We start from the raw sequence: 13,625 nt of genomic DNA on the forward strand, positions 1-13,625 counted from the left end.
TGTGGTAGAATATGTAAATCATTTCACAGGGTGCCTGAATCCAGTTGGATGTTTTTTTTTTTTTCACCCTAGTTGGACTTCTAATTCAATTTTTTTCTGCATTCTCTTATACATGAATACATCAGTAATGCATTCTGATAATGATACTATAGAGAAACACTTTACACAATAATCTGGTATTATTGTGTAGTAAATTAGGTGGCATAACTACCAATTTCTATTTTACTGACCAAGTTTGTCTTTAAGAAAAGAAAAGGTTTGGGGCATCTGGTTAGCTTGGTCAGAGCATGCAACTCTTGATCTTGGAATGGTGAGTTCTAGCCTCATGTTGGGTGTAGAACGTAAAAAAAAAAAAAAAAAAAAAAAAGAAAGAAAAAGAAAGGGAAAGAGAGAAATGATTTCAACATGTATTAATATGGAATGGCTCTGGGTGTCTTAAAATTAAAACATATCATACTTATATATTGTACTTATTACTTAATAACTCATGACCTATTTATAAACATACATTTAAGTTATTTGGATTGTAAAAGGAAAACATAAAACATAAAATCAACACTTTTTTTTAAAAGATTTTGTTTTTAAGTAATTTCTACACCCAATGTGGGGCTTGAACTCACAACGCTGAGATTAAGAGTCACATGTCTTTCCATTTGAGTTAGCCTGGTGCCCCTAAAAATCAACACTTTAAAAAAATTGAAAATCTCTTAGGAAATTTTGGGGAAAAATCTAAATATAACCAACCTCTTATGTGAAATGGAAATAATTGACAATTTAGGGACTGGGAATTATAGGAAGTTTAGCTTTTTTATTTTTAGTACTCTCATTGCTAAGATCATGGCTGTATCATAAAAATCTGAATACACTCTATTCATGTCTTTTAACAGCCCATTTGACATGTTCCATGGTATATCAACATTTCTGAGATGAGGATGGTGGTAAGGGTGCTTGGGCATGGGGTTTGGTAATGGAGACAAGGGAGTTATGGGTAGAGTAGTTGTCTTCTAATATTAGCCACCAAAAGACACTTCCTTGGAAAGCTATTAAGCACATCTGAAATATACATTTCTAGGTCTTCTTCAGAGGTGGTTGGTGTCCCTGTGCACAGACTATTCTCAGGAGGGTCTATTTACATTCAATAAATTCTATGTATTCCTCTGCAAAGACATTTGTGTTTGTGTGTGTGTATGAGTGTGTGCTGAATCATGCTCTTTATTTGAGCACTTTCTCACAAATCAAAAGAAAAAAGACTAGAAACAACAAAAAAGGTAGAACATAGTCTTATAAAGTAGTAAATGTAGATACAATAGAATGTTTCACTTATGTACCTTCACACAATGCAGTTTCTTCTGTTTTATCTCATTTTATCCTCAACATGAAGAATTGTTATCCTAATCTACATGTGAAAAGACATGAAGCTCAGAAGAGTTCAAGTATTTGCTTATTTCCATGTGACAAACAAGTGAAGGAACCAGGTTCTGATATTCATCTAATCCCAAATCAAGCGTTCTCTACTATACATATTGCATTATTCCAAATAGGTATCATCTAATAGGTTAATATTTTATAAATGGGATTTGCATCAAGTCTATAAAAAGGTTCAAGCACAGTAATTTGTCTTTATTATTCTAGATTCTAGAATTCTAGTTCTAGAATCTCTAAACTACTGTCTCCCTAAAACCGCAAGAAAGACAGAAAGTCTAGAGTAGTGCTTTGGCGCAAGTGCTTGCTTTCCTTATAAATTCACTTCTTTGGAAAAAAAAACTTATTGAATATAAGAAACAAATACAAAGATGAATGTAAAAGATTTTTCCCTTTGAAGAACTAAAGAATCTAATTGTGTTTGACTGCAAACAATATATAAGGCAGAATGAGGTAAGCGCTGTAATGGAAGGACATAACAGAAGCAGATGAGAGAGTGCTGAACCAAGTTTAGTACTCCAAGTTCAAATAACAGTTCAATGTTTTTCTCATTCTTTTCATTTATCCCTCTCTAGAGAGTACACATTATTGCAAATTTCTGTCGTAATTATGGTTCTCAGGGCCCATCCTCTTTAGAATGTTTAATTTCATACAAGCACTCAGCATTCTGCAGTCTTTTCAAGTAACTTTACACTTCCTATCACTTTTGTGCTAGTTCATTTAAATCATCTGTAGTTGTCATGTTTTTCTCCCACCTCTCTGTGGCTATGTCTTTTTCTCTGAATTTTTCAAAAAGTTGTAAATATAAAAATTTTAGTGAAGCTTTTTGTAAACCATACTTAGAAGTCTCTTCTAGATTGAGAGAAACCTGGCTGATAGTTAATTTTGTGTGTGTGTGTGTGTGTGTGTGTGCGCGCGTGTGTGCGTGTATTTACCAAAAGGAGCAGCACATATGTATATGTGTGTGTATATATATAGAGAGAGAGAGCACACAAACACACGCATATATACAAAGATATATATAGTCTTTAGTAGTTTCAGCATATATATTTATACTCAGCTTTGACTATGAATCAACTCCATATATGCTGTGAACCTTATGAAGTACTAAGTTATATAGGACAAGGTCCCTGCCTTGAAGGAGCTCAGTCTAGCTTCCCATTTTGCTAAAACTGTTGGTATTTAGAAAATATAAATTAGCAGCTCTCAGTTACTTTGTGGAATTTGGAAATATTTATTATGCACCTATTGTGTTTTGGGAAATGTATGGATATATGCTGATATAGTAATGCACATTAACTATTAAGTTTCCCCACTATTCTCTAGACTTATTTGCTGTTATTTCCCATGCCTGAAAAGTATTTAATCTTAATATATGTAGTTGTCAATTTCTATTTCCTACACTTATGCATCCACATCTTTGCATCAGTCCTACATGAAAAATCCTCAAAGTACCACATGGTAACTACCACCAATTACAATACTAATCAAGTATACTTTACAAAATTAAACTTTAAAAATGTACCCACAAGTCTAGTTACTAAACAAATTTATTTCAGATCTTTATCAATTCAGTTTTTGCAGAGTAGCAAAATAAAGTTGTATTCTACCTTTTTCAAAATGTAATATTATAATCATAAATATTTCTGTATTTCTAGAGTAATGACTTTTAATAGTTTACATTCCTTTATGTTGAAATGACATATTTAGTCTCCAAATATTCCATATGAAGTTTCCAAATTTTCATATTACAAGTGCAGCTACAAATGGGATTGTTGAATCAAAGGTAGGAACTTCAGTGTATCACTTTTATTTACATTAAAATAAATGGAATTTATTGAAATTAAAACAATCTTGTTTGCTATTTACAAACTGTATGTAGGAGGCATATTATCCTTTGTGTTTTTTACAAATACAATAGTATCAATAGTATCACACTTTGGAAAGCAGGTTGCTTTTTGCTAATTTTGATACAAATGTAAAATAGCTTTAACATCGCATATTCACAGATTTAAGGACTTGACCAGAGCTTACCATGAAACCCCTAAACACTGCTTCTTCCCCCATCTGTTTGGAGTAAAACACTGACATTCTTTCGTAGACTGCTTAGCTTAGGTCTGATTTTTTTAATAAAAACCACCCAGCGGGTGGGTGATTTTGCTTCCGCGCGGAAGGGCTTCGGCAGAAGCTTTCAGGCAGCACCGCGGCATGGCGGGGCTGAACTCCTGCCAGTTGCGGGGGTCACTGGGTCTGCAGCTGGGCTGGCTCTTGCCTTGAGTGGGCAAGTTGAAGGACGAGTCTCTCGCGACTTCCTGGGCCACACTTTGACCAGGACACTGCGGACCGCACAGTGCAACGTAAACTCAGGACAGGACCAAGGTACCACCCCGCCCCAGGTCGGCTGGGGAGTTCTGCGCAGGCGCGGCAGTCGTGCGACATCCGTCACTTACGGCTGAAGCGGTTTGTGCTGGGAGTTGGTGGCGCGGTGCAGGGCTCATAAGAACGAGCGGCTTGGGCGCGGGTAATCAGCTCCCTTTCCCCCTTTTCCCACTTCTTCTAGGTTCTTGGGACTACCGCGGAGCTTCCGGACCTGATGCGGGCGCCCTGTCTTGGACTGTCCCACCTTGCTCCTCTACTGCTCCGGGTGCTCCCGCGCCCAGGTGGGGGTGAGGGGCGGGGTCGGGGGCTGGGCTGGGCTGGACTCCATCCTGGCATCTTCGTGTTGAAATCTCCCGGGTAACTCGCCGTTCTTCTTGTTTTCCAAGACTGGTTTCCGGGGATTGTGACTTGCAGGGTCCGCCATGGAGCCAGAGCAGATGCTGGAGGGACAGACGCAGGTACCAGGAGGCCCTGGCTTCAGGGTGGCGGTGTGCAGCGAGAAGGGGCGGCTCGTGTCTCAGTGACCTGTGTTTTGTTTTCTAGGTTGCAGAAAACCCTCACTCTGAGTACGGTCTTACAGACAATGTCGAGGTAATTCGCCCAGTTCTTTTGCCGTTTCTGAGCGTCTCTTATGTGCTGGAGAAAACTTAGGATCCATTTTTACCAGGTTGCTTTGCACAAGGGAAAACTTTTATCTCAGCATGAACCAAACAGTATCAAGTTATGGGTAGCTTGTTTTATTAGTGGTACTAATGCTTCGTGGTATACAGAAGTCCAAATTACTTTTGAGTCAAGAGTTTGAACTTCTGAAAGTGATATAAAGAAACAAACATGCGTCACCAATGGAGACTGTTAGAATCGTTTTTGCTTGGTGGCTATTGATGAATCTGTTGGGATATTCTTTGGAAAAATTGCGCATTAAAATTACACCCATTGTCTTTGTAGCAGAATAGTGTGCTGGTGGAATGAATTAAGTGTTGTGTTCTTTTTGCGTTCAGTAGTAGATGCCTTTGGAAGCTGTAACACACATAACAGACATTGTTTTGGTCTTACACATTGAAGTCTGAATTCAAAGAGTACACGCAAAAAACATACACAAGTGGATATACTTTCCCAGAGCTTTTGCATATAAGTGCTAGGAGGTTGTTTAAAAGTGGAAGTTACGGGTGCCTGGGTGGCTCAGTGGGTTAAGCATCAGACTTTAGCTCAGGTCATGATCCCACCGTTCTGGGTTCGAGTCCCATGTGGGGGCTCTGTGCTGACAGCTCTGAGTCTGGAGCCTGCTTCAAATTGTGTGTCTCCCTCTCTCTCTGCCTCTCCCTCGCTCATGCACTGTCTCACTCAATAAATAAACAACAACAAAAATTAAAAGAAGTAGAAGTTATTTTGTAAATGAATGAGTAAATGCTAGAGCAAATGAATTAGCCAAGGCTGGGTGGGATTGGTTAGGAAAATAGAGGCTTCCAGGAGATGTGTATGTTTTATTGGGGGAGGAAAAAAAAATAGGGAAAGACCTTGCCAGTGATTAAGTTTGGATAAATGAGTGCAGGAGTATTTCCAAGCAAAGTAATAATAGTAGCAGCTACTATTTACACAAAAGAAAACTTGTGTAAAGTAATTACACCAGTTTGTGTTCTATTCCTTTAAGAAACTTCTTTTAAGGCATCAGCACAATCTTTCTGTGATGGTGCTTGTGTACGAAGGCAGAGCGGTGGTACGGTACAGCAGTGTTTCCTAAAGTGTTTCTCTCAAGTCCTCAGACCAATTTCCATGGAAAAGTGAGGAAAAAATGAGCGGAGGGAGTATTTGATAATGATACATTGTTTGGTGATTGGTCTTCTTGCTTTTATAATTTAAAAATGCCCATTCTCTTGGGGCGCCTGGGTGGCTCAGGTCACTATCACGCAATTCCTGAGTGTGAGCCTCACGGCGGGCTCTGTGCTGACAGCTCAGAGCCAGGAGCCTGCTTCGGATTCTCTGTCTCCCCACCCCTCCCTTCTCGCTCTCAAAAATAAATAAACATTAAAAAATGTTTTAAAAAAATGCCCATTCTCTTATGAATTAATGGTGGTAGTAAAATAATATATTTATTTATTTGTAAGTTTTTACTTTGGAAAATAGAGTTCATTTCCCTATGTTGGTCCCTTCGTTAATTGTGTAATTTTGAATTTGTTGTTTGTGATATCTGAAAGTCTGGAAACCACTACAGCTGCTGCTACTACAAAATGTCTTACTCCATTTTGTTTCCTAATTTCTTTTTGGGGGCTTGCTTTATGGTTTATAGCATGCAAGTCTAGCTTAACAATTTACCTTCAAGTGGTATTATTTCTTTTAGTGTGCAGTGTAAGAACCTTAACGACAGTGTTCTCCCATTGTCTTTCAACTGGCCTTTGTGCCATTGTTAATATACCTTCTACATATTTTATAAATACCATAACTCATTATTTTTATTTTTATTTTTTTTAAATTTATTAAAATTTTTTTTTATTAGTTTTCTTTATTTTTGAGAGGCAGAGAGAGACAGAGTGCATGTCGGGGAGGGACAGAGAGAGAGGGAGACACAGAATCCAAAGACAGGCTCCGGGCTCCAAGCTGTCAGCACAGAGCCCGATGCAGGGCCGAACTCACTAACCATGAGATCAAGACCTGAGCCAAAGTCGGTCATTCAACTGACTGAGTCACCCAGGCGCCCCCATTATTTTTATTTTTTTTATTTTTTAAAGTTTATTTATTTGTTTTTGAAAGAAAGAGAGAGTGCAAGCGGGGGGTGGGGAGAGAGAGAGAATGAGAGAAAAACCCAAGCAGGCTCACTGTGCAGAGCTGGATCCAGGGCTCAAACTCTTGAACCATGAGATCATGACTGGAATCAAAATTAAGTGTTGCTGCTCCCTTAACTGACTGTGCCCCCAGGTGCCCCTCGTTATTTTTATTTTCTTTAAAAAGTTGTCTTTAAAGAGATTTAAACAATAAGAAAAAGGAATATTTCACATTTACTCACTTATTTACCATTTACCATATTTACCATCTTGACTCTTCATTCTTTTGTGTAGATGGAGATTTCCATCCGGCATCATTTTCCTTCTGCCTTAATGGCTTCTGTTAACATTTCTTATAGTGTAGGTCTACTGGTAAGGAAGTCTTCGAGCTTCTGAGTGTCTTTAAAAAAGCATTATTTTGTCTTTATGTTTATTTTTTTAATTTATTTTTTTGTCTTGCGATATTTTTGCTGGGTATAGATTTGTTCTATTGTCTTTGGCTAACATTATTTCTGGCAGGAAATCTGCAATCATTTCTGTCTTTTCTTCTCCATACTTAATGTGTCTTCTCTTGGTGTTTTTAATTTTATTACAGGTTTTAAATAATTTGATTATGATATGTCTTGGTGTGTTTTTTTTTTTTTAATTATTTTTATGCGTCTTGTGCTTAGGATTCATTGAGTTTCTTGGATCTGTGGGTTTAGAGTTTTCATGAAATTTGGAGAAATTTCGGCCATTATTTCCTCAAATATTTTTAAATACTGTTAGCTTAATTTATTTACGTTTTCCTTTCCCTTCTTGGAGATGTGGAATATATTATAATAGCTGGTTGATGGCATTGCCTGTTCTATCATCTGTATCATTTCTGGGTCTCTTTCTGTGGACTGAATTGTTTTCCTCATTATGTGTAGTAGTTTCCTGCTTCTTTGCTTGCCTGGTGATTTCTTACTGGAGGCTGGGCATTATGCATTTTATCTTGTTGGGTACTGGTTATTTTTGTATTCCTTCAAATATTCTTGAGCTTTGGTCTAGGACACAGTTAAGTTACTGAGAAACAATTTGACCCCTTTGAGGTTTGCTTTAGCTTTTCCAGGTGAGACCAGACCGACCTTTAATTGAGGCCTAATATCCTCCTCTTGCATCTCTCCCAAGGCTCCGTATATCATGTGGTTTTCCAGTTTTGTGTCACAGGAACATGAACTATTCCTGGTCTTGTGTGAGCTCCGGGGATTCTGTCTCCTGCTTATTCTAGGTGTTTTTTTCCCTTAGCCTTGGGTAGTTGCCCTACATCCATGCACTGATAAGTACTCACCTGAAGACTGTAAAGCAGTCTCTTTAGTGTCTTTCTGCACATTTCTCTCCTTTCCATGTACTCTTCAGTACACTGTCCTGTAAATTCTAGTTGTCTTGATCTCCCTGAAGTTTCAAGTCTGTCTTCTCAGCTTGGGGAGATTGCTGGGCTCTGCTTTGGTTCTTTCTGCATTGCATCCTATATGTTTTCTAGCAGGAAGCAGTAGCCTACGACAATCATAGGAGTCACCTTTTTTTCCCCCCTGTTTTTGTGATCATTGTTCTACACCGTTAACATCTTATACCTTTTTTTGGAGGGGGGTGGATTTGTGTGTGTGTGTGTGTGTGTGTGTGTATAGATTATATAAATATATATATAAATAGATTAATTCAGGATTTTGGCTTAACTAAAATTAAGCATTAGCAGTTGACACATGGTGCATATTCTTTTTTTTTTTTTCAACGTTTATTTATTTTTGGGACAGAGAGAGACAGAGCATGAACGGGGGAGGGGCAGAGAGAGAGGGAGACACAGAATCGGAAACAGGCTCCAGGCTCTGAGCCATCAGCCCAGAGCCCGACGCGGGGTTCGAACTCACGGACCGTGAGATCATGACCTGAGTTGAAGTCGGACGCTTAACCGACTGCACCACCCAGGCGCCCCTAGTGCATATTCATTAAATATTTGAATGAAAGATGAGAGGATTTGGTCAAGGGGTTTTATTATAAGATATATAGGAGTTAATCAGGTATTGCTTAATTGAAGCAATTAATTGCCTCCTTATTGAAGGTATTGGAATGTCATATGTAACTGACTAGTTTTTGTCGTATATGGGCATTATCTGTTGAAATTTACTGAGGAACAGTAAATTTCTTAATCCATGAGCAAGTAAATAGATATTTTATACATTAATTAAGTACAGAACATTATCATCTTACTAAGTCTCAAAATAAGATGGAAAAATCATGAGCCTGATTAGAGTAGTTGCCTGACATAGTTGTGGGAAGTGCCTTTGGAAATCATGGTACATATATATTGTAGGTATATGATTAAAGTTTTTTTGTTTTTTACCACTTTTTACAAAATAAAATTGTCTAAAAAAGCTAAGTCTAGAAAATGTTTCTTTGTTGTCATTGACTCATTTATATCCAGTTTGAGTATGATTGAAGCAAAAGTTCATTTTTTTAAAAATTTTTTTACATTTATTTATTTTTGAGAGACAGAGTGAGACAAAGTGAGAGTGGGGGAGGGGCAGAGAGGGAGGAAGACACAGGATCACAAGCAGGCTCCAGGCTCTGAGCTGTCAGCACAGAGCCCGACATGGGGCTTGAACCCACAGACTGTGAGATCATGACCTGAGCCGAGGTCGGATGCTCAACCGACTGAGCCACCCAGGTGCCCCAAAATTTCATTTTTTAAAAAAGATTTTAAGTAATTTATACCCCCAACGTGGGGCTTGAACCCACAACCCTGAGATTAAGAGTTGCATGCTCCAGTAACTAAGTCCTCCATGTGCCCCAAAAGTTTATTTAAATGAAAGTGTTCTTAATAGTGGTTTGTCTTGTAGATAGCCACTTATTTCTAAATTTCTAAAATGGTCGATTTATAAAAGAATGCAAAGTTTTTCAGTAAAGATGTAAGATGAATCTATGTGAAAGACCTAAATTTGGGGGTTTCTAGGAGTAATAGTATAAGTCGTTACTTAAACATCATTTAAATATCATATTAATGATCTTTTCCATATGATCCTCATTTTTTGACTATCATTTACTTAATATTTTTTCTTAATTCTGTTCACTTTTAAAAATCATGAATGTATTTCTTTAAAAAAGAAACCAATGGAAAGACATTCTCATTTGATAGAGGATAACCATAAACAAGAAAATAGTGAATGTGAAATGGTGGGGGTAAGTTTTAGCTATATTCTATTGCTATTGGAAAGCTCTGAGCCTGAAGCCTGCTCTCTCTGTTAAGAGTTTAGCAAGTGTTGCTAAAGCGTTAACACACCTATTACTACGGAAGGGAGACTTATCCTTGATAACTGCCTGTGATGAAAGAATTGAAACAGGACTAGCTTTCTCACTGTGATTCAGTGCTACTTAGTGTCATGTCCATATTTTTTGAAGCATACTGTAGGAAAGTATTCTTATGAAAGAAAGAAAAAGCACTTGTATTTATTCCTAAACAGACAGAAGGAGAGAGAGAAAGAGTAGAATCTAGAGATAAGACATTAAAAGAATAGATACTATGGTGCCTTCAGAGAAGAAAGGCTTAAATGAAATTTAGAGATGGGTCTGATTTTATTTTGGCAGAGAGATTTGCCCTACCATACCAACTCTCTGGTCATTGATTTGCCTTTTCTACTCATGTCATATTTCCATTATTTTTTGTTTAGCACTCAATCTAGTTATTTGTAATATACATGCGTGTTTTTTGAATCCACTAGAGGATAGTAGACAATGAGAAGATTAATGCAGAAAAGTCATCAAAACAGAAAGTGGATCTTCAGTCTTTGCCAACTCGTGCCTACCTGGATCAGACAGTTGTGCCTATATTATTACAGGGACTGGCTGTGCTTGCAAAAGAAAGGTAAGATAGTGTCTGCAAATGGAGTTCCTGGAGAAAGCAAAATAAAGGCTTCCCTAAGTGAAGTCTCATTAGTTATCATTAGTTATGTTTAATTATTTCTTGCAATATAAAGAGTTAATAAAATAAAATATAAGTTAGCCCTAATATCATCAATTAAGACACTTTCATTTATCTCTACTGATCTTAGATCATATGCATATTTGTAAAGATTTGCAATTGTGTACATGTAATTTTATCTCCTTTTTACTTAATATTATAAACTAAAACTTTTTCCATATCTCTGCATAGGCTTTGTGATTATAATTTAAATTATAACAATATTGCAGTTAGCCATTTTCTTATTGTTGAGCTCTTAGGTCCAATTTCCTTTGTTATTATAGGTTAGCAGGCGACCTGTGTTATATGTTTTCATGCCTCTTTTGCTTTTGTTTCATTACTTTCTTATGATAAATTTCCAAGAGTTGATTTGCAAGTTTGAGGAACATGACTCTTTTTATAGTGTTTGACACATAGTACCATTTTTCCATCCAAAAACTTATCCTTAAGTTTCTTCCATTATCATAGTCTTAACAGCGTGACTGTTAACTTTTCTTCTCAAGGTATTTTGATTTATATTTACTAGCAACATTACAGTTTTTTCTGTACATGTTTTTTCCTAGTAATTCTACCTAAATTCTTTTTGTATAAGCAAATCCAATAGGGAAAATGTTTTTATAAATTAGTTATACGTATAAAAGAGGATTTATTTATGACTGCAAGTTATGTCTCGGCTCTAATTCTGTCAATTAAAATATGGGCACCTTTTATATTTTCTTGTTCTTTACAGAAATCCAATATATTAGAAATTATAAGTATTACTTTAAATGCTAGAAGGAAAAATTTGAAGAAGTTTTTAAGTAACATGCTCTTATTAAAAACCATTTTTAAGGAAGGAATTCTGGCAAAATTGTTCATGAAATTAACCATAAATATTATGTGAAAAATGTTGCTTATGTCTAGGCAGTTCGAAAGGCTATTTAAAATGGTAAAGGAATGTTTTGAGATCACTGTAAATGAATTCTAAATATGCCTTTTCATAGTAGGATTTTAAATACCTGATTCCCCCAATTTTTCATCTTTCATCTTCTTTTTTCAGCAAGCATAATCTATGGAAAAGTGATAAATAGGAAATGACATCTTCTGTTAACATTTTTTCCTAGTTTTATTGAGAAATAATTGGCATATATCGCTGTATAAGCCTAAAGGTATATACCACGGTGGTTTGATTACATATATTGTGATATGATTACCACAGTGCATTTAGTTAACATCCTTCATCTCACATAGATGCAATAAAAAGGAAAAAAACAAATGAAAAGACATTCTCCTTGTGATGAGAACTCTAAGATTCTACTCTCAACAACTTTGCTGTCTCTTACACAGCAGTGTTAGCCGAGGTCATCGTGTCAGATATCACACCCCTGGTGCTTATTCATCTTGTAACTGGAAGTGTGTGCCTTTTGACCACCTTTCTCCAGTTCCCCATTCTCCCACCTCTTAATTCTAAAAAATATGTTTTAACTTCTCAGGTGTGCTGTAGGGTAGCAGTATTAGAATTATTATTGATTTAAATATTTGAAGTAAAATACAGGTGACTTAAAATATAATAGAACTTACTTGTCCAAATGAATGTTGATCCCTTTGATTTGTTTTTTGGGAGTTCATCCACTCGTCTCAGTGATGCTACAGCCATTTTCCTATATTGGTTTTGTACTCTTATTGAAGGATGATACTTGTGGAGAAAATTGTGCATGTCATAGGGGTACACTTCGATGAATTTTCAGAGTCCAAACATACCCACAAAACTTGCAGTCAGGTCAAGAAACTGAGTACTGTCAGCACCCCAGAGTTCTCCCTGGTGACCCCTTTAAGTCCTTATTTCAATATCCTGCGTAATCGTCATCCCACTGTCAAACATTACATTTTTGAAACTTTGTGTTTTAGAATTGAGGTTATAACCAGATTTAAGTCATACAAAAATCTCAGCCTCTTTAAACCATATTGTTGACTAACTTGCTTGTCTGTTTCACTTACCATATTTACTACAAATGGCCTTTGAGTGTAAAATGAAAATTAAATTTAAAAAGATGTGTTTTTGTTAATGGAATAATACATTTAAATTAATACACCTAGAATATAAATTTCTAAATTTTGGATTTCTTTTCCCTTCCAGACCACCAAATCCCATTGAATTTCTAGCATCATATCTTTTAAAAAACAAGGCACAGTTTGAAGATCGAAACTGACTTATTGGGAAGAACAGAAAAAATTTTGTTTCTACTGTAGATTTACATGATTAAGAGGCAGCTTTAATTGCCAAGATTTCCCCCCCTTTTGGAAGTATAAGAACCTTCAGGACAACAGAACTTATTTCCGGAATTGCAGAAGAAAACATTTCCCTTATTTTGATTTAATCACAATACTTATTTAATGAGTGTATTCTGTGCAATTTTTTTCTCAGATTGTCTTTAACTTTGTTTTTAAAATGACCTTCAAAATAAACTGTTAAAACGTCATTATTTGAAAGTAGTTTTTGTTCTCTATGACAAATATTTTATATGGTTCAGTTATTTTCATGAATTGCTTCTTTCTTGGGTCTTAGAATGCTTCAAAATTTTACAACAGCATGAAAATACGACAGAGTCAAGTTTAACATAACAATCTCAGCCAGTTTTTCTCTTTGTTGTCCCTGGACCTCCTGGAGGGTGGGATCTGGGCATCTTCAGTTTTTAACATCACAGGTGATTCTAATGCACAATGAAGTTGGAGTACTGATAGAGGCATTGTGGAGGGTGTTCAATATCCTTCATTGCTCTAAACCTTTATGGTAATACAATAACAGCTGTCGTTTGTTGCAATTCTGTGTGTCAGGCATAAGTACTATTTTACTTAAATTATCTTTAACATTAGCAACTCTACAAAGTAGATATTGTTATTCCCATTTTGCAGATGAAACCTTTGGAGAGGTTAAGTGACTTGCTCAAGACCACACTGCTGGTAAGTGCTTGAATGGCATTCAAACCCAGTTCTGCCAATGTGTTGTTGATAGCTAAGTGAGAAGTACTTGTGCAAGTTAACATCATTGCTGCTTTTTGCAATAGAAAACACCAGCCAGTCCTTTCTGGGGGTCTGCTCACTTTGTCCTATAT

General features: G+C 36.5%; 1 protein-coding gene across 3 annotated transcripts; it reads left to right on the forward strand.

Moving 5' to 3' along the window:
• The first annotated feature begins 3,859 nt into the window (after window positions 1-3,859).
• On the forward strand, window positions 3,860-12,992 carry DPY30 (dpy-30 histone methyltransferase complex regulatory subunit). 3 transcript variants are annotated; one of them, XM_053201042.1, is made up of 6 exons: window positions 3,865-3,882; window positions 3,983-4,082; window positions 4,188-4,259; window positions 4,345-4,392; window positions 10,295-10,437; window positions 12,650-12,992. In XM_053201042.1, exons 3-6 carry the CDS (start codon window positions 4,224-4,226, stop codon window positions 12,720-12,722), a joined length of 300 nt encoding a protein of 99 aa, XP_053057017.1. In that variant the 5' UTR covers window positions 3,865-3,882; window positions 3,983-4,082; window positions 4,188-4,223; the 3' UTR covers window positions 12,723-12,992. The 3 variants fall into 3 exon arrangements, with proteins under 3 accessions (XP_014919696.1, XP_053057017.1, XP_014919695.1); XM_015064210.3 differs by lacking the exon at window positions 3,983-4,082 and having other exon boundaries at window positions 3,860-3,943; XM_015064209.3 differs by having other exon boundaries at window positions 3,872-4,082.
• The last annotated feature ends 633 nt before the right edge of the window (window positions 12,993-13,625 follow it).

This window comes from Acinonyx jubatus, chromosome A3, assembly GCF_027475565.1.
Source record: "Acinonyx jubatus isolate Ajub_Pintada_27869175 chromosome A3, VMU_Ajub_asm_v1.0, whole genome shotgun sequence".
In the NCBI taxonomy this organism is placed as follows: Eukaryota; Metazoa; Chordata; class Mammalia; order Carnivora; family Felidae; genus Acinonyx; species Acinonyx jubatus.